Genomic DNA, 26,631 nt, shown 5'->3' with positions numbered 1-26,631 from the left:
ATGAACTCTACTCCGTTGGCGGGCAGTGCGATGGTAAAAACAAGATGGTGGACAATTGATCAGCGGTACCAGTAGAACGAAATTCCAACAACCTTTAGCTATTACATGTAGTATTCACATATCCGATCTTCGTTCCCTAACCATGTTCTTCTTTCGAAATCCTTTACAGGCCTGGCCCCTAGGACCCTTTGCTTTACTTTAGCGGTAAGCCCAAATAACGCCAGCATTCAGTATCCTGTACAATGTCCCAGGATGACGGCAATTTTCAGTTTTATCAACACTGAACACAAGAAAGGTCGGGCTCTGTACCCACCTAATGCAAAAAAGAAAGTTATTACCTGTACCTTCTGCAAATTTAACATCTAAGCCTGAGGCGGGAGTTGTTAGATCGATCTCAAAATTGATATGGAGATTGCAAAAAAAATAATGAATCTTAACAATAACAATCGAGATATATCACAGGTACTTAATTTATATTTATCTGTACAATTTAAGTGAAAATGAAAAAAAAAGTAACATTCAAACAAAATATCTTGATTTTGGAAGTAGACTAGAGTGTTTAAAGCAACGCTTGTTCAGAGTTCTCTTGTGTTTTTTTTATGAAGTTCATATTTTAAGCGATACGGAATTGCTTGCAGTCCTTAGTGGGCGCTTAAATACACGTTATTGCGTATGGGTGACCACTGAGAGACTAAAGTGATTTTGTGGGCCAATCTGACTCAAACTTCAGAAGAAATTGGGCGTCTTTTCATTTGGCTGATAATGACTTGGCTTTGTGTCCTTTATTGTTTGACGATTAATTGCGTGACTTTTGGTGCTTCCCGCTTCCGTAGGTTTAACCCGCGATTCCCTACAAGTGACCCCTGGGTGGTGCTAAACGGGAGCCGAAAACATAACCGGTGGTAGGACCTAGTCCGACTGGCTGGCGACCACCCTCCAATTAGAGTCCGCCGCCAAATAGCCTAGCTGTGTTCCGGCGTGTGGGTTGGAGAGCCAGTTCTATCCCTTCCCTTTCCCCTTCCTTGTTGGGGTTGAGTCTTGGTGACGCCTGGAACTTGCGGAGCAGACGTGCGTGCGAACTCACGGGGCGTGATTGTTTGACGGGGGTATAGGGAGACCCAGTGAAACGGTACCCGCTGCCGCCCGCCGGTCAGTAGGGGACCTGAACCCGGGTGTCTCTACTAAACTCCGCCCCGGGAAGCTGTCCCGCCAACCGGTGTAAAATCCTGCCGTGCGGTCGTCGTGCCGGAGTCGGAGACCGGAGTGGATCCCGGCGATCGCACGCAGAGTGGACTGGGGGCCCTTCCATGCCCTGCGTCAGTCTCTCACGCAACCCGTGGTCGAGCACGTACTATGTTCCGCGCTTCATTCAGGTGTTGCCTCGATCTCACCTCCAACATCCTACCTCTCCTAATCCTACTCTCCGAAAACTTAAACATCATGAAGACGACAAAAAAAAAGAAAAGGGTTTCACAGGCGGTCCCCCATTCCACATTTAATGTGGATTTCAGCAATGTCAGGGGCCTACATAGCAACCTTGACGCCGTACACCACCACCTTGAGACGGCGCAGCCTGCCCTGCTTTTTTTAACGGAGACGCAGATATCTGCTCCGGATGATACCTCATACCTTGAATACCCCGGCTACGTATTGGAGCACAACTTCCTGCGTAAAGCCGGGGTGTGCGTATTCGTCCGGGCTGATGTCTGTTGTCGCCTCTTCGGGGCCTCGAACAACGGGACCTGTCCCTCTTGTGGCTGCGCGTAGATCACGGGGGCCGTAGCCGAATCTACGCGTGCCTGTACAGGTCCCACAGCAGTGATGCAGGTTCAGCTCTGTTTGAGCATGTGCAAGAGGGGACTAACCGCGTGCTTGAGCAGTACCCATCTGCGGAGGTGGTGGTTCTTGGAGACTTTAACGCTCACCACCAAGAGTGGTTGGGATCCAGAACCACTGACCTCCCGGGTCGGACTGCCTACGATTTCGCCTTGGCCTACGGCTTCTCCCAGCTGGTGACACAGCCCACCCGTGTCCCAGATATCGAGGGGCACGAGCCTTCTTTGTTGGACCTTCTGCTGACCACAGATCCGGCCGGATACAGTGTGGTGGTCGACGCTCCGCTTGGATCGTCTGATCACTGCCTTATTCGTGCTGCCGTACTACTCTCTCGTCCTGATCGTCGAACGACAACCAGGTATCGAAGAGTTTGGCGGTATATGTCAGCAGACTGGGATGGATTGCGTGAATTTTACGCATCCTACCCATGGGGGCGGTTCTGCTTTTCCTCTGCTGATCCTGACGTCTGTGCGGACCGTCTTAAAGACGTGGTGCTCCAGGGGATGGAATTGTTTATTCCCTCCTCTGAAGTGCCCGTTGGGGGTCGCAGCAGACCCTGGTATAACAATGCCAGCAGGGATGCTGCACACCTCAAGCGGTCCGCATACGTGGCATGGGATAATGCCAGGAGACGTCGGGATCCTAACATCTCAGGGGAAAGGCGGAAATATAACGCCGCTTCCAGGTCCTACAAGAAGGTAATTGCCAAGGCGAAGTCGGAGCACGTCGCTAGAGTTGGCGAGCGATTGAAGAGCTATCCCTCCGGGAGCCGTGCTTTTTGGTCGCTCGCCAAAGCTGCAGAAGGAAACTTCTGCAGGTCTAGTCTCCCACCACTGCGCAAGTCCGATGACAATCTGGCCCACAGCGCGAAAGAGAAGGCTGACCTTCTGGTCAAACTCTTCGCCTCGAACTCGACTGTGGACGACGGGGGTGCCACACCACCGAACATCCCCCGGTGTGATAGCTCCCTGCCGGAAATCTGCTTCACACAGTGTGCAGTCAGGCGGGAGCTCAGACTCCTGGACGTCCATAAGTCGAGTGGGCCAGACGGCATCCCCGCAGTGGTTTTGAAAACGTGCGCCCCTGAGCTGACACCTGCGCTAACGCGTTTGTATCGCCTCTCTTATTGCACTAACAGGGTTCCGTCTTCATGGAAGACCGCCCACGTCCACCCTATCCCCAAGAAGGGTGACCGGTCGGACCCATCGAGCTACAGGCCTATCGCGATAACTTCCTTGCTTTCCAAGGTGATGGAGCGAATTATAAATACACAACTCCTGAAGTATCTTGAAGATCGCCAGCTGATCAGTGACCGACAGTACGGTTTCCGTCACGGTCGCTCAGCTGGCGATCTTCTTGTATACCTTACTCACAGGTGGGCTGAAGCCTTGGAGAGCAAGGGCGAGGCTCTTGCTGTGAGCCTTGATATCGCGAAGGCCTTCGACAGGGTCTGGCATAGGGCACTTCTATCGAAGTTACCATCTTACGGAATCCCCGAGGGTCTCTGCAAGTGGATCGCTAGCTTTTTGGATGGGCGGAGCATCACGGTCGTTGTAGACGGTGACTGTTCTGATACCATGACCATTAACGCTGGCGTTCCACAAGGTTCGGTGCTCTCCCCCACGCTTTTCATCCTGTATATCAATGACATGCTGTCTATTGATGGCATGCATTGCTATGCAGATGATAGCACGGGGGATGCGCGATATATCGGCCATCAGAGTCTCTCTCGGAGCGTGGTGCAAGAGAGACGATCAAAACTTGTGTCTGAAGTGGAGAACTCTCTGGGGCGAGTCTCCAAATGGGGTGAATCGAACTTAGTTCAATTCAACCCGTTGAAGACACAGGTTTGCGCGTTCACTGCGAAGAAGGACCCCTTTGTCATGGCGCCGCAATTCCAAGGAGTATCCCTGCAACCTTCCGAGAGTATCGGGATACTTGGGGTCGACATTTCGAGCGATGTCCAGTTTCGGAGTCATTTGGAAGGCAAAGCCAAGTTGGCGTCCAAAATGCTGGGAGTCCTCAACAGAGCGAAGCGGTACTTCACGCCTGGACAAAGACTTTTGCTATATAAAGCACAAGTCCGGCCTCGCGTGGAGTACTGCTCCCATCTCTGGGCCGGGGCTCCCAAATACCAGCTTCTTCCATTTGACTCCATACAGAGGAGGGCCGTTCGGATTGTCGATAATCCCATTCTCTCGGATCGTTTGGAGACTCTGGGTCTGCGGAGGGACTTCGGTTCCCTCTGTATTTTGTACCGTATGTTCCATGGGGAGTGCTCTGAGGAATTGTTCGAGATGATACCAGCATCTCGTTTTTACCATCGCACCGCCCGCCACCGGAGTAGAGTTCATCCATACTACCTGGAGCCACTGCGGTCATCCACAGTGCGTTTCCAGAGATCTTTTTTGCCACGTACCATCCGGCTATGGAATGAGCTCCCCTCCACGGTGTTTCCCGAGCGCTATGACATGTCCTTTTTCAAACGAGGCTTATGGAGAGTATTAAGCGGTAGGCAGCGGCTTGGCTCTGCCCCTGGCATTGCTGAAGTCCATGGGCGACGGTAACCACTCACCATCAGGTGGGCCGTATGCCCGTCTGCCTACAAAGGCAATAAAAAAAAAAAAAAAAAAACTCATTTAGAGAACGAGGTGTGTTCGTAAAATGCAGTAATAATCTCAATTAACACACTATTCCTATTATGGCTACGGTTATAAATTTTTAGAAGCTTTCAAAATTCGCGACTTCTGACTATACTACGTTTTGCAGCTAACGGTTTGTTGATTTATTATGTCCGAACCATAGATTTATGTGTTTGCTCTGTGTTATTAAGGAGAAGCGCTTTTAACATTATCGCAGATTCTACATAATATTAAAACCAATATAAGCGTAAAGATAAAATCTTAATGTTTGATAGTTTATTCGAAATTATAGTCAGCTCTCACGTCATTTCGGATCCTCCCGATCCACTAACGGTGCTTTTAGGTACCTCAAGCGCCGGTCATCGTTCTCGTCGAACCCGTCACTTGCGACGAAGGGCTCGACGAGTAAATAAACTCATAGACATAGCCCACTGAGTTTCTCGCCGGATCTTCTCAGTGGGTCGCGTTTCCGATCCGGTAGTAGATTCTGCGAAGCACGGCTGTTGCTAGGGTTCGTGTTAGCAACGTCGTCAGGTTTGAGCCCCGTGAGTTCACCTACTAGTTAAGGTTACGCTGAAATAGCCCCTCAAGGCTATCAGCTTAGGTAGGAAAAAAAAAAGAATAAGTCAGATCATTATGACTTTAGCGGCCTCCCCCCGGTGAAGGTCAAGGGGCGACCTGAGGGGGTGAGGCCGCGCGGCGCGCTACCAGCACTCTAGCGCGCTGCCGTGGAGTGAATAGAGCGACCGGTCGACGGTGTATCGCGTCCCGACCCGGCAGGCTGGTTCTGGTCCAGCGGGGTATTCCGGGACACCAGCGGCACCGTCTGGGCGGCCCGACGGGCTGCCGTACCGAGACGGCCGACGTTTCAGAGCCTTCGATTCGCCTCGAAGGCTCCGTCGGCTGGGCGTCCTTGGGGTGAGCCGCGCCGTCTGGTTGTAGTGTTGACCGCGGTAGCCCCCCTACCTCATCCGGGTTCTGACCTCGGAGGGGATCGGACGTCGGGTGTAAGAGTGCAGGGGAGTCGTTTAGTGGGTATGTCCTAAAATCCTTGGGCCCGCGGTCTGCTCACAACACCATGCAGATCGTTGAGTCTCATATACCCCGCGCGCCCCTTTTGCGCGGGGACCTCGTAGGAGGTTCGGCCCTCTACATGAAAAAAAAAAAAAAAGATCATTATGACTTTCGTCTTATTTTTAACCATCTGCGGTTTCAGTGATAAGTGAATACTCGTACAAAGTACCGTATTAAAATTAGATTACACGTATTTAAATGTATCAAAACGGGTTTTTTATAGAAAAAATTCAAACATGTCTTCATTAAGTACGGGGGACTCTAATCTAGACTAGTTCCAAGCGCAAATTAGAAATAGTCGTTTTTTAAGCCGTCTGTTGTCAAGAAAAAACATCACATTGTGTCTTTAAACAATTTAATTTAAAATCCTATAAAATTTAATATTAGCAAATAATTACGAAGGTGCTTAACTGAGAAAGGCCATTTTAACCCAAACACCTGTATACAATTCACCACCAGTTCACATCAGACATGCATTTCACACGTCCTTACGAATCCATCAGATCCAGTAACTCATGCTTTAAACGCCTTCAGCTAGCCTTCACCAAGACTCTGGTCCTATTGCAACGTGCAACCTAATCCATACATCATCCCGGTGAGTTTCTCTAGATGTAAAGTTCTTATGTTATCGTTCGGAGTAAGTCCTTAGTAATAACTGTTATATTCGTCTGGAAATATACATTAGCTGTAGGATGTTCAAATTAATAAAGTTAATAATTGTCTAATATTCGATTCAAAACTAAATTTCGCTTAAGCCAAATTTTGATTTATTATTAGTTAGATGGGTGGACGAGCTCACGGCCCACCTGGTGTTAAGCGGTTACCGGAGCCCATAGTCATCTAAAACGTAAATGACGCCACCCACCTTGAGATATGAGTTCTAAGGTCTCAGTACAGTTACAACGGCTGCCCCACCCTTCAAACCGAAACGCATTATTGCTTCACGGCAGAAATAGGCAGGGCGGTGTTACCTACCCGTGCGATCACAATGATGTAACTTAATTTAAATAGTAGGGTGTTGTAATATATTATTATAATAATGTTGATGTAACTTATAAAGGTATATCGATCTTAAATTTCTCTTAAGTTCTTTTCATTTATTAATTTTATCTGATTCATCCCGCATGAGTCTAGTTTGATTTTATATATCCAGTTAGATATCTAGTTTGATTCTGCATCTTTCTAGTAGAGTGGATATGCCCTTAGATTTTAAGTGTGGGGTAGTTTTTACTTCAACGAATATTTAGATTTTTGCTTAAAGTTCGTAAGTAATAAGATCGTTTTTTGTTTGTCTATGTTATAAAACTATATATTATAAAAGTGTATTCAATAGTGATTTCAGACACGTTTATTATTTTTATTTTTAATTCCGAGCATTATCATATTATGATAGAAGAGTATGGAAGGAGAAAACATGTTGCGCCGACCCCAGGTGATTGGGAGAAGGGCAGGATAATGATAAATAAATATATAATGATAAGTTTTTTTGAAAGCGATGTGATGTCACTGGTTAACCCAAGCAAGAGTAGCGCTTCGCCGATTCTACTACCGGATCGGAATCGCGACCCATTGAAAAGATCCGAAACTCCGTCGGTTGTGTCTGTGAGTTAATTTTCGCGACGAATCCTTCATCGCATTCGACGGATTTAACGAGAACGGTGACCGCTGTTTGGAATGCCTAAAGGCACCGATAGTGGTTCGGGAAGATCCGAAGTGACGTGTTTGAAAATATAGTTTAGAGAAATCTAGGATTAGCGTGTCTATGTTTATGTTACAATAATATAGTGATTTTAACCCTTAATACTATTTAAAAAAAAGAGTTAATTGAATATGACTTAAGGCAAATTTAGTTTTAAGCACAATATCTAACTAGTATTGATTCCATTCATTTCTTTATAATATTTTCTGTGTAAGGTTTAAAGATTTTAATTAGATACTAGTGTTTTATTCAACAATCACACTTCTGTCCTCAATAATGGAAAGAAACGATAATAATTTTAATACCGTACATAAATTAAATGTAATCATTATAACTTACTATTAATAAGCATTGCAAAATTAATCTCATAAACAACGTAATAAAAAAAAAACAAAGCCGACACTTAAATCTTGAACGATTCTTCTCTGTCCAATTTTTTTACAAAATCACGTTCGCATCTTAGCTATAATTATTGTATATGTTAGAGTTCGATGAACCAAGGATGCTGTGGGGCTAATACGAATCGAGTCTACAACCTATATAAATGGCTAGAGTCTGGTTCGTCTTTCATTTCTCCATTTACTAAATATATTAAGTTTTGGTCACGGATAAAATGAAATTGACAATAATTGTTTTGGTCGCCACTTGTCTGACGTCACTTTATGTTGACGGAGTACCGCTCGTCTTAAGAGGTATGTCTCTGAAATATATTGTATTAAATAGTTATGATGATATGGGTTGAATATGGGTAAGAGGGGAGTGAGCGAAGAAATGGTATATGATAGAAGAGTATAGAAGGAGAAAACATGTTGCGCCGACCCCAGGTGACTGGGAGAAGGGCAGGATAATGATGATAATGAATGATATTGTTGAATTTTTTCGACAGTAGCTTTCATTAGTGGTTTCATTGTTACGGCGAGTTTCTATCACTTCCAATTATCAATCATAAAATCTTAATAAAATTAAGTAGGCTAGTAGCAGTGAAATTCTCTTGAACTGTAAGATGTTTAATGTCTTTTTACAGAATCATCTCCTTCGGGCGAATCAATTGTAGCTATATCGACATCAGATACGAACGGCGATAGCTTTGCGACTCGAACGAATGATGGAAGCAGAAAAAGGATCGCACAAAGCATCAGCGTCGCATCATCAGGAAAAACCGGAACTGGCAGAAGCTTCGCGTCAGCATCAAGCTCAGCCGGTCACCCGTACTTATTCCCATTCTACATCTCCCCATTCCAAGGATTCCCGATAAACGACTGGGTTAGGAACGTTGAGAGTTTCTATGACCCCAGTTTCGCCGGACACGGTGAGTCAATCACGGCCGTGAACGAGAACGGGCATATCTATGGCGAAATTAACGGAGTACCATTCGACAACAGTGCCAAGAGTGATTCGTAACTAATGCTTTGTAAGTGTTTTTTAGATTTAATTATAATCAATTTAGTATAAATGAAATAAATTTGCGGTACATGAATGCAGTCTTTATTTTATTTTTCTATTACAACAAAGACATGGAGACAAGTGACCGACAGTCGTCTCCGATGTCTTCGGTTTTTAATTAATAAAATCATTTAGGGCTACGTCGTTTAGAACGTTTTGACGGAGTGAGTGTGGCTGGCTTGGATGCCGGGGCCGTCGATGCTGCTGGCGCCGCTCTGCTGGGTGGTCCCGCCGCTTTGCTGGACGCTCTGAGCGGTGCTGGCTCTATATCCCCCGATGTTTTGTGCCGCCGATACTACGTTGCTGTAATCTCCTTGACCGTCACGAGTTTGAGCCGACGAGATAGCAGTTCCGCGACTGTCAGCGCTGGAGATGACCGTACCAAATCCGTCGTTAGCGGTAGCTGATGCTACAGATCCATAACCGAGACCTCTTAAGTTACTGACAGTCGACACGGCTGATCCTTGCCTGGATCCGGATTGGCTTTGAGCGATGGAAGTGCCGTAGTTGTTCAAATTTTGAGCTGAAGCAATGGCTGAGCCCTGGTCGCGATAGTATCCTGTGTTGTAAATAGCGGGCTGGTAGCTTGTGTAGGTAGGGGCAGGACGGTAGACCGCAGGCTGAACGTTGTACGTTCTGTAGTATTGCTGGGGCTGGACTCCGGTGTTAGCGATTCCGATTCCACTTGCATAGGCTGGACCGTCGCTGTTGGCGAAGCCGCCACCGTAGGCCTCGGCGTTGCCGGTTTGGAAAGAGTGTCCGATGCCCGAAGTGTGAGTTATGCCGCCAATGTTGCTGCTGAACCCACTGCCAAAGCCGTAAGCGATGCTGGGGGTGCTCTCAATGCGGCCATAGTATGGCTGAGGTCCTATAAAACATATGTGTATACAATTATCGTAATGTACACCTTATTATTAAAAGACGCTTGAAGATCTGATATTAACATAAAAATAAATTAATTTATTATTCTAATTAAAAATTATTAATTAAGGAAATTGAGATCAATGACACTTCAAAAGATCATACGTGCATTTCTTAAGAATTAATCACGAGATAAAACCTTAATTTACCTGCGATCAAGAATGGTTTGGCGTGGCACAAAGCCAAAGCGGTAACAAACACGATAAACTTGGACACCATCTTCTGTTTACTTCCTCCGCAGGATGTATGGACCTTTCCCCCGATGGTTGTGCATGCTTGTGTTTCATTTCTCCGTGTTTATATACTAGAAACATGATTACCCCCACTCGGAAATCACTAGGTCGAGATGATACATCTAAGTGCCATTGACACTCATAAATAAAATTTATCTAGCTGATTACGGTAAACCAATTTGATGTGTCCAGGGCGATCTGATATCGTAAATATTGCGAATAGTAACAGGTATCATCTTTAGCACAGCCTTAATTGGGACAATAAAGTTAAACGATTACATTGTAGGTATGTGTTTTATAGGAAGAAAAAAAAAACGAAATACGTCGTGGCTTTAATGTTAAAACACAATTTACATTGAACGTAATATAATTTACGACTCCTAATTTTTAACTTGTTAAAATTCACGAACTAGTCAATGTTAATTTGGTTGATTGATCATATTTTCGTTTGTTTTGCTAAGTTTAGTGCGAAAAAATATGAGCCATATAAAATTATATATGTATAACAAAAAAAAAACATGCGAAATATTTCACGAGATTCGTATTCGCGCGCTTGCGTTCGAAATTACTCAATACTAAATTTTTGGTTTGTTTTGCATTACGTAGTTTAGTAAAGTATCATATAGGATCATAAAGGATCATATCGAGAGGTGAAAGGCTATTTGGTTTAAGCGACATGTTTATAGGAGAGCCATTGAAAGCTTAAAATTTGGAAAAAATATCATAACAACAAAAATTTCGTTCTTCAGCTATTTCAATGGAGCAAACTTAATTGAAGTTCAATTAATAACATCTAACTGTTGATACTAATTCCAAATATATTTTTTCCTACCTAAGCTGATAGCCTTGAGAGGCTATATCAGCGTCGCCTTGACTAGTAGGTGAGCTCACGGGGCTCAAAGCTGATGACGTTGCTAACACGAACCCTAGCAAGAGCCGTGCTTCGCAGAATCTACCACCGAGAAACTCAGTGAGCTGTGTCTGAGGGTCTAATTCCAAATTAAACGCACCTTTAATTACAAAGATAAATGTCGCGTATTAATACTTCATACCTAGATCTTCTTGTCTTTGTTACATTCATGCCGATCATACGTCATCTTCGCATTCACACCTTTCTCTCTCATATCCTCTTTCACACAGCCCATCCAAGTCATTTATGACGAAAAAAATCAAGAAACGTGAAACATATTCACAAATGCAAACCATTGAGAACTCAACGGTAGACGTTGGCTGTAAAAATGCAAAAACGGCAAATCGATTCCTTAAATTAGGCGAATAGAATTTTTAATAACGTCGTAAACGCTCTGCCGTTGCTGTGATGCATCATTTTAGTATTTCTATCATTTTACTGGAGTAGCATGCTCAACAAATGTGGCTTGTCGACACAAACTTATCACTATCATTATGGTATCATTCTCATCCTCATCTCTGAAATTTGAGATACAATCCACTGAGTTTCTCGTCGGATTTTCTTAGTGGTTTATGATTCCGATCTGGTGGTAGATTCTGCGAAGCTCTGGTCTTCCTAAGGGCCAGTGTTAACAAACTCTCACAGGTTGAGGAGGTCTCACAGGTCTCTCAAATTCTAAATTGTTACTGTACATTAATAGTAATTCCATCCTTCAAATGGGAACTGATGACTGCTGTGTGGCAGATATAACCAGGATCGTGATATCGACTTGTGCGAGTTAAAGAAACGACTTCCCACGCAACACCTCCAATCAATATTCATGAGTTAAGAAAAAAAAAATTTTTTTTTGCTACGTTTGTGGACGATCTCACAGCCCACCTAGTGTTAGGTGGTTACTGGAGCCCATAGATACCTACAACCTAACTACCTAGATACCTACAACTAAATGCGCCACCCACCTTAAGATATAAGTTCTAAGCTCTCAGTATAATTACAACGGCTGCCCCGCCCTGGTACCTACCCGTGCGGACTCACAAGAGGTCCAGTCCCACCAGTAATTACGCAAATTAGAATTTTGCGGGTTTCATTTTTATTACATAATGTTATTCCTTCACCGTGGAAGTCAATCGTGAACATTTGTTAAGTACGTATTTCATTAGAAAAGTTGGTACCCGCCAGCGGAATTTGGATACCGTTGCATCGCTAGATATGAATGCACCGCCGCGACGACTTCTAGCTCCAGGAAAAAAGAAATATTTGACATCGACTTCAAGTCTCAAGGTGAATGGGGACATTCGCTTTGTGATGCCTATGGGCTCCGATTATCAAGTAACACCGGATGGGTGATGAAGTCGTAACCCGTCATAGCAAAAAAACAAATACCTACATTTTATATCATTTTATTTTCTATTCGAAAATACGAGAATTGAAAACTGTATATTAAGACTCTGAATTGCAGTATTATCTAGAATTTAAATTCATATTAAATAAATCAGACTAAAATTTAAATTCAGGCTTTCTTGTTTAACTCGAAACACTATTTAGCATACTAGCCGCTGGATAATTATCATGATCAATGGACTCAGCTCATATGAACCGCTTGGAATATAATCATATGTATATAGTATCGTTAACACTGCAGTATTGCCAAATTAAGAGTATCTAATAAATCCGTAAATCTATACTAATATATAAATCTACAGTAATTTTTACGGATGTTCCGTTATAACTACTGAACCATGCAACCGATTGACTTGAAACTTGGTATCCATGTAGAAAATACATGTACTTAATTGATAGGATAATATTTATATGAGCGTTGGACTACCTAATAATAATGACAATAAACAATAAAGTTAATTTTAAATGACCTGCGAAGAGGGCGAGTATGGCTTGTCTAGTATTGTTATATTATATATTTGTTCAGATTACATTTGTCATTTATTTATGCATAGCAAAAATATCTTTTAAAACATCCAATCGTGTAGTTTTTAGCATATTTCTCGGGGTCTTGACTGATAGCGTTTTATTGGTTTACAAAATTAAAGAAATCTTTTCGTAAAAATCCCACGAAGCTCTAAAATTTCTTTCATACAAAATTCGCAATATTTCCAAATCCAATTGGTGGAATAAAACAAATGTTTTTATTAATATATAATTGATATTAAAATATTAAATTCATAATTACATGGTAAATGGTAGATGACACTTGTGAGTCCGTAGGAGTAGTTAACACCGCCCGGGCGCCCTGCCTATTTCTGCCGTGAAGCAGTAACCCGTTTAGATTTGAAAGGCGAGGTAACTGTTGTACTGTAAAAACAGACACTTAGACTTCATGTCTCAATGGCAGTATTGACGTTGTTGATATATATGAGCTCCAGTAACCACTTAAGACAGGTGGCTATGAGCTCGTTCACCCAATCAAAGCAATGAATGAAAATACCATCGTTCGATACGACTGCACCGGGCGTCTTATCCTTTAGGCCACGACGTTCAAAGTAAAAGAACAGAGAAATTAATTTTCTCGTATCCAAACAGATATAGGACTGATTTAGATATATACTCCATAAATTTACAAACAAAATATCACTAGCAACATTTGACCACGTTTATGTACTCTTTATGTATTCCTACGCTCTTTATGTACTCGTACAGCATGCTGTTTTGGTACCTTAGGAAATAGAAAAAGGAAACATGGCCGACATATTCGGAGTTGGGAAGACGAGATAAAGACGTTCGCAAGAAAGTTATAAACTGAGTAGAGTGGATAAAAGTAGAGGAAGCCTTTGGCAATGTTGAGCAAACAGATGAAGTTGTTGATGCCATCGACTCAGCAGAATCGTTGACTTACGTTCGTTATTTGTAAATATCCTTTTTGCGTCCGAGTGAATGATAAACTAAACTAGATCAAAAACTGTAAACGATGATCTAAAAAAAAATATACGGATACATTAATTATTGCCCCAGAACACCCTTAATAATTACTGACGGTTATTGGATCTTAACAAAATAATAATAGATACTCTCAGATGCACATAGATTTTGAAAAATTCCGAGACACGTTTTTTTTCATTAGACTTTATTGGCTTACACGGCGCACGCCGCCAATTCTCCCTTTAGTCGGCATGATTATTTCCGACATTTTCAACAAACTCTGCCAGATTTCGGCAAACATACACAAATCTTTAATAAGTTATGCGCTTAAACCTTCCTCTTGAATGTGTGTGGCCCGTAAAGAAATACATTTTGTAATTTTTCAGATTATCGGATTCAGATACAGCGACGTTTAGATTGTAGGTGCTAAAATGTGTAGTGATAGTTGAGCTAGCGCGCTTCAGTATATCCTTGGGCCTGCGGTCTGCTCCTGACTTCTGCAGACCGTCAAGCTGAACATACCGCGTGTGCCCCCTGGACGCGGATACCTCGTAGGATGATTGACTCCCCGATCGAAAAAAGAAGCTCGCTTCAGTTTGACATTCGCTTCTGACATCTATAGTCTAGCATCTACGAGCCTTATGACCGAGAATAATAAGACATGACAAAAATATGACAAAACATGGCTTCGGCCTTACGATCAAGAACAATGGAGACGTGGCTTCGGCCTTTAAAACTACCAAAATTCTCCAATTATTACCAAGAACAAGACCTGGCTGTATGGGCTGAAGTCCTTTGCCTTTCCCATTAGGGATAAATTAATATCATCATCTAGCATCTACGAGTATAGTAAGTATTGCTTGATTACAATATCTCTGGACCTCGCTGGAATGTAAAGCCCCTCCCCGTTTCCCTTTCGCCAGGTCCAGAGATAATATAACCGGGCTGTACATTTACAGTCCCGCGTCAGAAACCTAAAGTGACAAAAATATGTAATAACAAAGTTAACATTTTTTTTCCTTTCTAAAATAGTTAATCAGCGTGTTAAGGTGTTAATCAATATGGAAAATGTTAACGACTTCCTTTCGCAAACATGTTCAATTAAAACTTTAAATTGAACCTTTAGAATTTTCGCATTTATTATCAAAATACACTAATTTGGTCAAAGACCTTTTGAGTCTTTACAAAAGAAAGAAAAAAAACACGAAATTTATAGCGGAAATGGTCCATTTGCTGTCAATAAAATTTGGAAATAACTTATAAGATTGTGTTTCGTGTAATTTAATAGAATGAGGTTCTGTATTGGTATTGCCTTCGATCAATAATAGTACTATTATTGATCGAAGGCTATTGCAATATACTTAGTCTGGCCATAAATACTGTTACAATTAAAAATAAACAAAATATTACATTTGAATTTGGAATCTGTAATTTTTATATGATTGCTCATTGAGTTTTCTCATTTTGGCGCCAATACATTGTACAATATTTTGCGATATTAAAATGATGTGGGGTGATAAATAGAACCGAATCGCTGTGATTGCATTACACAAAGTAGGTATGGAGCCAAATGCAATTTTTAAAACTCTCCATACGCTTGGTATTAGTAAAATGTTTGTGTACCGGGCTATTAATAGGTGGAATGAGACCTCCTCTGTTTGTGACTGAAAAAGATCTGGCCGTTCACGTAGTATTCGTACGAAAAAGGTGGTCAAAGCAGTAAGGGAAAGAATTCGTGAGAAAGAGTGCGTGCTTCTATTGATAACTGGCCTCAACGTTTAAAGGACTGTATTGCAGCCAATGGAGACCACTTCGAATAAGCTTTTTATACTTTAAATTGTTTTATATTTATGTATTAAACTAACGCACTGTAAAAGTAATAAATGTTATTTGCCATAGAATTTTTTTTTGCTTTCCTTTGTAATAGTATTTATGGCCAGACTAAGTAAAAGATGACAGATTTATGTATGTACATATTGTCGTAAATAATTTTAGCCGCAGCTTTTTTTTTAAATCTGCATGGGCATATATGTATGCATCTGTGTATTCGTAATAACGTTTAAAACCTCTTCTTTGCATCGTGGTCCTCAGTGCTGATGGTCATGACTTTTACGTGGCACTTTTTTGGACTACGTTCTTCATTCCCTCCTGTCCAATACGTTTTTAATAGACATTATTATAAGTCTTAAAACCTTTCCCGCTGCCTACCGATAAGTACTCTCCACAAGCCTCGTTTGAAGAAGGACAAGTCATAGCGCTCGGGGAACTCCTTGGAGGGGAGCTCATTACAAAGCCGGGTGGTACGTGGAAAAAAAGTTCGCAGTGGCTCCACGTAGTTTTGATGAACTGACGATGCGATGTTAAAATGAGATGATGGAATCATCTCAGACAATTCCTAAGAGCACTGTCTATGGAACATACGGTACAAAATACAGAGGGAAGTCCCTCCGCAGACCCAGAGGTTCCAAACGATTTTTTTTATTTATAGATGTAGGGACGAGCTCACAGCCCACCTGGTGTTAAGTGGTTACTGGAGCACATAGACATCTGCAACGTAAATGCACCCGCCACCCACCTCGAGATATAAGTTCTAAGGTCTCAGTACAGTTACAACGGCTTACCCACCGTTCGAACCGAAACGCATTACTGCTTCATGGCGGAAATAGGCGAGGTGGTGGTACCCGTGCGGACTCCTAAGAGGTCCTACCACCAGTGATTACGAAAATTATAATTTTGCGGGTTTGATTTTTATTACACGATGTTATTCCTTCACCGTGGAAATCAATCGTGAATATTTGTTGAGTACGTATTTCATTAGAAAAATTGGTACCCGCCTGCGGGATTTGAACACCGGTGCATCGCTACATACGAATGTAGCGGACGTCTTATCCTTTAGACCACGACGTCTTTAAAATGTCAGAATTGAATTATCGACAATCCGAACGGTTCTCTTCTGTATGTCTTGTCTTCTCTTCTGTATGCCTTGTCTTCTCTTCTGTATGATCTCTATGTCTACTATAGTTATTTCTTTGGTTTGCGCGTATCGTACATATACATAATTAAAACTACTTGTACGGTTTCATTTCGTGTTTATAATGCGTCCGTGACCACGAAAACCGTACAGTTTTCGAAAAGTACTATTAGTTTTAATTATTTCTTATAACACCTTTTCACTTTATACAATACATGTTTGACTGGACGATGCCTACGCGCGTATTGCTGTTAGCGTGGATCTATATGTTACTTATGACGACGCTTGTAGCTGAAAATAAGTATTCTACTTTTTGACGAAGCATGTTGCTGATAACTCTATTTCTGTAATCTGACGAGGCGTGTTGCGGGTAATAACATGCACTTTTAGATTAGGAATATTATGTTCTTTTTTTTTATAATACATCGTTTATCAAGTTGTACAACGCACACTTGTAGTATATCTTAATAAAAAAAGTGCTTTACTGTAAAAATATGTCTGAAGAAAACAATCGATGAATGAAAATAGGCGCGCGCTTCACCACATTATATATAGAGAGAACCCTAACAAAAGTGGAGCTACATGTTGGTTAAAGTTCAAAAAAACTATATTCGTCATAACTAATTCATAGAAATGACGAAATATTTCTTATAAATACTTGTTCTATTAAATAACTTATGTCGAAAAACTATACAATGTTCACACGAACATTTTATTAGTAAGATTTATTGCGGACAAAGCATTCTAACGACATATTAGTTAAATAATTAAAAATAAGATTTGATTACTTTATTGTTTTTGTTCATGTTATTATGGTCAATCTATGATCGCATGGAAACATGTTTTAAATGAATTCAGAGTATGTCTTCAATGAAAAACAAAGTCTATATAATATATGTATCATCAAGTTGTTTCTTACAAAAAAAAAAATATTTTGAAAATTTGTAGTAAGTACAGATCAATCAGTCTATGTCGTGGTATGGTTGCTACAAATATAAAAGACAATGGCTAGAACAGTTACAATAGCAAGCCATGGGCCCTGACAATCTTAAACCTATCACCTCTCGTAGGTGTCGTAAATATAGGATTCACCGCAGATTGTACAGCAGCGTTTTCCGTGTATTAACTAACTTATCGTTGGTAGGACATTCCCGATCCTGCGGACCCAATGATAAGCAGTCGACGTCGCCCTAAGCACGTCATTTCGGATCCTCCCGATCCACTAACGGTGCTTTTAGGTACCTCAAGCACCGGTCATCGTTCTTGTCGAGCCCGTTGCTTAGGCTCAAGGGCTCGGCGAGTAAAGTAACGCATAGACACAGCCCACTGAGTTTCTCGCCGGATGTTCTCAGTGGGTCACGTTTCCGATCCGGTGGTAAATTCTGGGAGGCATTGATCGATGGCATTTTATGTAGATGCCACAGCAGGTGCTTCTTAATTCGATAAGGCGACGCGACATGATTATCGCGTAGCCGTGGCCGCCGCTAACTACTCCCCCACTCTGGTTCACGCAGAAGATGGGCATGATGGTATAATTAAAAAAAATACATTCTACATTACTTCTCTATATTAGGTAAGTGTGGGAAATTTCATACTCCTCCGTCTGCGCAATTTTCGTAAAGAGGGATACAAACAGGGCCGGATTTAGGGGAGGGCAACTGGAGCGAAAGCCCCGGATTCTTCATAAACGGAGGGCCCCCACAATAGAAACTTTGGAAAAAAAATCTTTCAAATTCCGACAAGTAAGCACTGGTAAACATATTTCCTTTGCCTTCGATATTTTTTTTCGCTCTTTTACCTTTACCGTTAAATATTAACAGAAATAATTTATCTATATACCTGGAAATTGCATTGAGAATGCATTTGGTTCTGATGGTAACAAATTGCACTGGAGAGCGCTCATTTAAAAAAATGACATTTATAAAAAAATGCCTTCGAACCACGATGGGACAAAACCGTTTATCGAAGCTTTCTCTCCTGAGCATTGAAAGCTATTTACTCCGGGAATTGGATTTCAGCGAAATCATCAACGAGTTTTCGGCGAAAAAAGCTCGGAAAGTTCCGTTCGTTAACACTAAAATTTAATTTCAGATAATTCTTGTGTCCGGTTATATTTATGTATTTATGTGTGTTAAATAATAAGAGAATTTACGTGGTTTCAATTGTAAAACTCGACTAAAAAAATTGTTCATTTTATTTGGAAAATGATTTGGGGCCAGGGGGTCCCCGCTCCTCTGTTGCCCCGAGGCCTCCAGACCTAAATCCGACCCTGGGTACAAAGCTTTTGCTTCACGTATCTTATACCTTTAAACGAGCAATTCTTGTATATATATAATCTGAATCTCGGAAACGGCTACAACGATTTTCACCTACAGGGGATTTCGGGGGCGATAAATCGATCTAGCTACGATTTATTTTCAGAAAATGTTGTTTTATTCGTGTTTTCAATAATCAACTCTTCCCGACATCTATTGGCGAATAATAATACTATTTTTCTTAACCGCTTTAAAGACACAACAAGAGGTCATCATATACTTAATATACAGATAAAATTGGGTGCGAAGTGGGAATATTTATTTATCGTTATCTCTCTCGCACGTCTTGTTTTTAATGGCGGTGACGTCATCACCCATTATGTGCTTTCATATTTGGTTTTGGCAAATAAGTTTGGTAGGTTAATCGTTCTTGAACTTACTTATCTCTTGTAGTTATTTTTAATAGATAGCACATACATATAATTCTCAATTTTAAAATCAGATAGGATCACAATTTTTATTGCATGGACCACCAGTGTGGTATGGTGAGCTAGGCGCGATGCGTATCATCCACTTGCCTTCTTTTTGATATATATTTGATATGATTATAGATTAACTTTGTAATCTGAATTGACGTGAAAGTGAACTATCAATTTAATTCAACTGTTCTTTCAAACGTAAGCTTCATTATTGCTCAAGCATAGTCTATATACATACCCACATATGTATGTAAGACGATATAGAGATAGATCTATAAATGGACACTAGACTGTAGACTAGTGTAGACTGTAATAATATGCCTAAGCCAAAGGCCTATGCTCCAATTAGTATTTGTCAAATCTATAATAACATATAAAAACGAATTGCTGTTCGTTAGTCACATACTCGTCGAGTTCTTTGTAAAGGTCAGATGTAGAGCGACGCACCCAAAACGCTATGTAAATTTTGTATATACAATGGAAGCAGAATATAAAGTTTTTGTTTCATTTAAAATCGGAAGTTGTAAATTGTCATTTAATTCATTTTTATTGGAATTTATTTTTGTACTCTTGGATGTGTAGAAGCTACAAAGCAAACAGTATAACTAATTAATAGGAAAGTAATTCTATCAGCATGTTTTTATGCTAAACAGTGAACTAATTTTCCCAAAATTAAGTTTGGAATTATTTGGATCGCCGGGAAAGAATATCGGTTATTATTTGTCATCCCAGTGCAGGATAGTGGCAAAAATTGTTTCTAGAGGTTTGATTGCCATTACCGAGTATTATAATATATCAATACTAATATTATAAAGAGGAAAATTTTGTTTGTTTGTTTGTATTGAATAGGCTCCGAAACTACAGAACCGATTTGAAAATTTCTTTCACTGTTTGGAAGCTACACTATTCCCGAGTGACATAGGCCATAATCTGTTTTAAAAAAATTTGGGATCCTTACTAAATCTCCAATAATGTAACCCAAGGTGTAAAAAAATTACCTAAAATATTCTTTACGACGCTTGCCCTGCGAAAATTATTGATGATAGAATAAAATAATATACTACGACTTTGTAGAACACATTATTAATTACAAAAAGTATCGAGACAGTATATGTCCACCTATTATAGTTATGCCGCAATAACTGTTCTTTTATTTAAAAAAATAAAATTTTGTTAAAGACCCGAGCGGAGCCGGAGCGGGCCGCTAGTACTTAATACTTTGAGTTGATGGTTGTGATTTACTAAAATACAGCTCTCATAATGAATCAAAAAATCAATCAATTAAACAATAGTTTCAAAACTATGAAATATATCTTCTTAATTTGTGGAAACGGAAGTTGATTCCGTTGCCTTGAACGCAAAAATATAATGTTTCTTGTTTTTTCTAACAACGAAAGATCGAGGACTCGAGTGGGCGTTCAAATTAGGACTATACTAGTACTGATTTTATGACACTCTTAGACTAAGAAACAAGAATTTCCTCTTTCATTTTAACAATAGTAAAGGATTTTTTTATAGCTTAGATGGTTGGACGAGTTCACGACCCACCTGGTGCTAAGTGGTAACCGGAACCCATAGACATGTACAACATAAATGCTGCCACCCACGTCGAAATATGAGTTGTAAGGCATCAGTTTTAACAGTAGTACGGCTGCCCCACCCTTTAAACCGAAACGCATTACTGCTTCACGACAGAAAATAGGTGGGGTGGTGGTACCTACCCGTGCAGACTCACTTTTTTTTTATTGCTTTGATGGGTGGACGAGCTCATAGCTCACATTCCTGGTGTTAAGTGGTTACTGGAACCCATAGACATCTACAACGTAAATGCGCCACCCACCTTGAGATCTAAGTTCTAAGGTCTCAGTATAGTTACAACAGCTACCCCACCCTTCAAACCGAAACGCATTACTGCTTCACGACAGAAAATAGGTGGGGTGGTGGTACCTACCCGTGCGGACTCACATTTTTTTTTATTGCTCTGATGGGTGGACGAGCTCATAGCTCACATTGCTGGTGTTAAGTGGTTACTGGAACGTATAGACATCTACAACGTAAATGCGCCACCCACCTTGAGATGTAAGTTCTAAGGTCTCAGTATAGTTACAACGGCTACCCCACCCTTCAAACCGAAACGCATTACTGCTTCACGACAGAAAATAGGTGGGGTGGTGGTACCTATCTGTGCGGACTCACATTTTTTTTTATTGCTTTGATGGGTGGACGAGCTCATAGCTCACATTCCTGGTGTTAAGTGGTTACTGGAACGTATAGACATCTACATCGTAAATGCGCCACCCACCTTGAGATGTAAGTTCTAAGGTCTCAGTATAATTACAACGGCTACCCCACCCTTCAAACCGAAACGCATTACTGCTTCACGACAGAAAATAGGTGGGGTGGTGGTACCTATCTGTGCGGACTCACATTTTTTTTTATTGCTCTGATGGGTGGACGAGCTCATAGCTCACATTGCTGGTGTTAAGTGGTTACTGGAACGTATAGACATCTACAACGTAAATGCGCCACCCACCTTGAGATGTAAGTTCTAAGGTCTCAGTATAATTACAACGGCTACCCCACCCTTCAAACCGAAACGTCATCGTTCAACACGAATGCACCGGACGTCTTATCCCTTAGGCCATGACGACTTCCAAAATAAACCACATGAAATGATAATTAATTATTTAATCGTATTTTCATTTTTGATGTAACATTAATCAACAACAAGTCTTTACAGTTTTTAAATGGAATAACGCAACAGTTCCTTAACCACTAGCCTTAGCTATGGCAACAGCTATGGCATCACCAGACCCACTTTTCGCATTGCTGATGGCTGAGCTGTCGCTTCGGCTGCAAGTACTGCATCCGCTGCTTGGAAGCTGTTGGTTACGTTCCCGCCTTGGCTGGGGTGGTGGTGGGATTCGTGGAGGTGGAGGGGGCGGGGCATGTGGGGGTGGCGGAGGAGGCTGTGGACGAAGATGAAGGGGAGGTGAAGGCGGTTGAGGATCACATTTACCATAAGTGGAACGTTTCAGTCGCTGTAGAAGTAGTCCGTTTTCAACTCCATCTTTAGAATCTGTTGATTAAAAAGAAATGTCCTTTGTAAAATACAAATGTGTAAAATACAAGTCTTTCTCTCTATCTTTCTGTGTGTGTGTGTGTGTACAAAAAATAGTGACATTAAATAAAATATAAAATGAACACGACAATTGGTTTTTTTTATTTTCATTTAAATTGATGATATTGAACATTATTAAGAATGGAATTTCGAAGCAGCGTTTCTAAAAATTGCAACAGTAATTTAGTTTTTATAAAGTGCTACCGAAGATTTCATTTTCAACTGTCGTTTATCATCGAATTTGTGACAAGAAATACAATTAATATTTAAAATAATCAATCGTGTCACGCTGCTCACCTGCAAACGATTGTTGTAATGCAACAGTAATGTAAACGATCACAACAATACCAGCTCGCCACATCATCTCCGATTATTATGATGAGAAACTTATAAAATTGCCGGTTTTTATACGATTCTTGTATCAACACATATCCCAAACAGTACTTCGACGGTAAATAATTCCGCAAATATCGTGTTGTAGTGTTAATTAATTCAAATCGACGATTTTTTGTGTACCTACCAAGCGCCGATTGTTCAGTGATTGAAAGCGGTCGCGGCGCGCAACTTTCTTATGTCTGCCGCAAAATTCGTTTCAATTTCAAGGGAAAGGATTGTTAAAATAGAAAAATAAGTCAGAGGCCTGCTTGATATTACATCACAAGCAGTATGACGCTGCTCGTAGTGGACATAAAAAAAAGTTAAGTATATTTAAAATTGAAGGAGACAAGATTAAAATTATAATCTAAAGGCTGCTATTAAAATCGGAATATGATTGTTCCAGTTAAGGCCTGAGGAGAAATATCGTAGGTACCTACCTACGTGGGCTTAGCATGTGTGCAGACATTACCGGTATTACAATGGTAGCTCCACAATTTGTTGTAATACCATAATCGTAGTCTTCAACTATGCAGGGGTTCGATCGTCAGATATTTTTTGTGAATATTCAATGTATCTATTATGGGTTCACTATCGTCTACCAATTTTAAGGAACAATGTCGTAATTACTGATAACTTTTTTTTTCGGGCAGGGGCCGTACCTCATACGAAGTGTCCGCGCCTAGGAGGCGTGCTGGGTAAGCAGTAATTGACGGTTTGCGTTTGTTGGGAGCAGACCGCGGACCCAAGGTCACCCCTTGCACTCTCTCAGCTGACATCCACTCTCCGCCCGGGGTTAGAACCCAGGCAGAGTATGAGGGTTCCAACTGTTAACAATAAATCCATACTCCCTGCGGCACCCCTAGGACGCCCAGCAGTTCCGTAGAACTACTTCCATATAATGCACTAGAGCGGTAATTACTGAAACCTACCTAATTAAATGTGTCATTGAATATCTTTGTTGAAAGTGAATATATAAACTCTAATATCAGCTCAAGAAGAACCACAACCCTAGGAAGAACCGAAACTGACTTAGTAGACCTTCGGGATAAATAAAACTTCTACGGAAGAGCAAATTAAAAGTCTATTTAACTTATAACACTTAACAAACACTTTTAAATTCTCAATTCACTTCTTCCGCTTTGTTTCAGGGGATCCGTACACTGTTTCGCTTCGAGTAGTTCCGATTACTAACTGATTTCGTGCCATCTTTGCAACGCGTTTATAGTCGATACGACATCCCTAGTTTTATGGAGAACATTATGGGCAAGTCGAGTAGCTTCGAGTGTGTTTCCGCTATCTGACAATAGATGGCGTTGTACCTCTCGAGAGTTGTAACTATACCAGCCGCTGTAACTATACTGAAACCTTAGAACCCATATCTCAAGGTGGGTGGCGGTATTTAAGTTGTATGTCTATGGGCTCCGGTAACTACTTAACACCAGGTGGGTTGTGAGCTCGGCCAACCGTCGTCTATACAATAACAAAATAAAAAAATAAAACTCGAAATGTAAACAGACATTTTGAAATTTCCGAGTTAAGCCAAGAAAATTTAGACAGTTTTGTGTTAATAAAAAATGTACTTATTTAATAATTAACAACACTATAATTAAAAAGCAAAATGTTTTTGTAGAAAATATTTAATTCGAACCAAAGTTCCAAGTTTCTTGTTTTTCTATTTAATTATGACAATACATTAAAGTGTAGGGTTATTAAAAATGCAATCATCTGTAAAGTAGATCAGGAACAAATCACACCCGGTCATGTGGCCCCAATAGGAGGATCCCCTCTACTGTGGGAATCAGCCATTGATATTAGTTTAAAAATAACCCTTTAGGCTTATGTACCTTTTATGTCAAGATATTTAATGACTAGGATGTCGGTAGCTTCAGTAGCCACTGCCAGCTGATGCTTTGGCCACGGCTACTGCGACAGCACCTCCACCGTATTGGGGCCCATTTCCTGCTGCGCTAACATAATAATATGCTTAGTTAGAAATCCAAAATATATTGATAAGTATGTACATACAAGACATATAATGAAACAAAAGTTGTTTTGTAATGACCACCTTAATATATACATCTGGTTCCTTCACTTCATGAAATACAAAATGCTACTTCGCGAACAACTTAATACCAAATGGTTCTTGAATTGGAATTACCAAACAAACCATAGAATAAAAAGGGATTGACGTTGACGCGTCTAATCAAACCTCTGAAACATTGTTAAGACAGAAACGAAATCCAATTGTGATTGCTTTATATGTAATCCAGAATGTTATTTTTGTTTCAAAAGCAATAGCCATGTCAAACAAAATAGTAAAACACTAATTTCTGCCCATATTAAGGAAATAATAATTCACTTTTTTTTTGATTGGGGATATATGAAAATTATTTCCGACTCACGTTTTTCCTCGGCCGCGCAGAGTTCGAATAGTAAAGCGCAATAAAACACTAAAACAACTGAACGCCACATCTTGATGACATGTTTTGTTATAAAACCACACACGTCTCATTATATACGAGTATGTACGTGTCAAAATATCATTATTAATTCGTACCAAAATTTCCCGGCAACAAATATTAGCGCACGCTAATTGTTCAGATAAACGTTCAGTGCTAAATCGTATGGCGTAAATTCCTTGTCGCGTGTTTGTTTTCGGCTACGAAATATGTACTAATCAAAAAAGAATACGAACATCTCTCGATCGGGAGTTTATAAGTGAAATAGAGCATGTGAATGCAATTTATCTATTTCACTTGGAGCCATTCTCTATTCAATTCCTTTGAAATGTCTTTTAAGCTATTGCATAGCTTTTATTGCGGGCTTTGAGCGCGGCGACCGAATCAAGAAATTCCGTAACAAAAATGAAACCTAACACCCCCTTCTCCGCGTACCATGTAGCTCGCGTTCAACACATTCACACGTTGCGCTTGTGTAGTGTATGTGAATAAGCGCGCGGCGTGACGTCACACTGCATGCGCATCACGAAAAGTCTGTCCATCTCTCTCTCGCGCGGTCTAGCTTATGAGTGTGGAGGGGAGGGACAGTTAATGTTTTGCTTTTGTTAATGTTTATAAATATAGCGTGGTCTTATTTTTTATTGTTTTAATATTAAATTTATGTTTAATTATAAATGCATAAGTTGATAAAAAATGCTATGCAATAGCTTTACCGCGGCAGTCCGGGTGCTGCACGTGTTTTTTTTCTACCTATGCTGATAGCCTTGAGAGGCTATTTCAGCTTCTCCTTGACGTGTAGGTGAGCTCACGGGGCTCAAACTGGGAGTATTGTTAACACTAGCCCTTTTTTTTTTTTTTAACGCTGGGGAATCCATTTACGGATACCCGGTCGAGAGGGGTAATAGACCGGGTTATGTCGGACTCCGGCGCCTCCAGAGAAGAAGAGGGAGAAGAGGAAGACCAAAGTCCTCCTCTTCTTCCAATTCCTACCGGGAGACTACGCCTTGAGAAAGGCGCGCGAGGCGCTGCGCGGCGTCTTCCACGCAGGACCCGCCCCGCAAAACCGACTACCGACTAAACCACATCGAGCTCCACCACTCCGACTCCACGAAACCTACGGTAGCGCACAATGCGCGCCGCAGGCTCGCCGTCGCCGGTACCCGTCCTGACAATAGGACGGGATCCAATCCCCGGGAAGATCCCGCAGGACGTCGTCTCGGGAGACACCGTGAGTGGCGCATAGGAGCCACCTTGCGCCGCCTCACCACGGAACCGACAGCAGAGCACCGGGCGCCCCCGCACCCAGTACCCAACAGTCCCTACGGGAGATTAACGG

The 26,631-nt window shown here is 41.2% G+C and overlaps 3 protein-coding genes and 1 long non-coding RNA gene across 7 annotated transcripts in view; 2 read left to right on the top strand and 2 right to left on the bottom strand.

Moving 5' to 3' along the window:
- The window catches only part of LOC101746734 (probable RNA-directed DNA polymerase from transposon BS), a 43,251-nt gene extending 34,523 nt beyond the window's left edge, over positions 1-8,728 (top strand). For 2 of the 3 annotated variants that reach the window (XR_009973126.1, XR_009973127.1), the window contains exon 4: positions 8,276-8,728. Coding sequence is in view for 1 of the 3 variants with exons in the window: in XM_062668544.1 (XP_062524528.1) it covers positions 2,217-4,403 (2,187 nt within the window). In the remaining 2 variants the exon portion in view is untranslated. Of the gene's footprint in view, positions 1-169; positions 6,148-8,275 lie in introns of all 3 variants that reach the window. The other variant, XM_062668544.1, reaches the window with a different exon arrangement.
- LOC101746872 (uncharacterized) lies at positions 8,714-11,652 on the bottom strand. The gene is made up of 2 exons (XM_004932362.4): positions 9,765-11,652; positions 8,714-9,562 (listed from the first exon to the last, which is right to left on the bottom strand). Exons 1-2 carry the CDS (start codon positions 9,832-9,834, stop codon positions 8,841-8,843), a joined length of 792 nt encoding a protein of 263 aa, XP_004932419.1. The 5' UTR covers positions 9,835-11,652; the 3' UTR covers positions 8,714-8,840.
- A 10,358-nt stretch (positions 11,653-22,010) lies between these two features.
- On the bottom strand, positions 22,011-25,397 carry LOC101747008 (uncharacterized). 2 transcript variants are annotated; one of them, XM_004932363.5, is made up of 2 exons: positions 25,239-25,397; positions 22,011-22,416 (listed from the first exon to the last, which is right to left on the bottom strand). In XM_004932363.5, the coding sequence occupies exons 1-2, from the start codon at positions 25,306-25,308 to the stop codon at positions 22,106-22,108; spliced, it is 381 nt and encodes a 126-aa protein (XP_004932420.1). In that variant the 5' UTR covers positions 25,309-25,397; the 3' UTR covers positions 22,011-22,105. The 2 variants fall into 2 exon arrangements, with proteins under 2 accessions (XP_004932420.1, XP_012551103.1); XM_012695649.4 differs by lacking the exon at positions 25,239-25,397 and adding an exon at positions 22,756-22,916.
- LOC134198870 (uncharacterized) lies at positions 23,061-24,784 on the top strand. The gene is made up of 2 exons (XR_009973129.1): positions 23,061-23,747; positions 23,985-24,784. It is a non-coding gene; the product is annotated as an uncharacterized LOC134198870 (long non-coding RNA).
- Positions 25,398-26,631: the final 1,234 nt, after the last annotated feature.

Source organism: Bombyx mori, chromosome 5 (genome assembly GCF_030269925.1).
Source record: "Bombyx mori chromosome 5, ASM3026992v2".
Lineage (NCBI taxonomy): Eukaryota > Metazoa > Arthropoda > Insecta > Lepidoptera > Bombycidae > Bombyx > Bombyx mori.
This window is presented reverse-complemented; position numbering and strand designations above follow the sequence as displayed.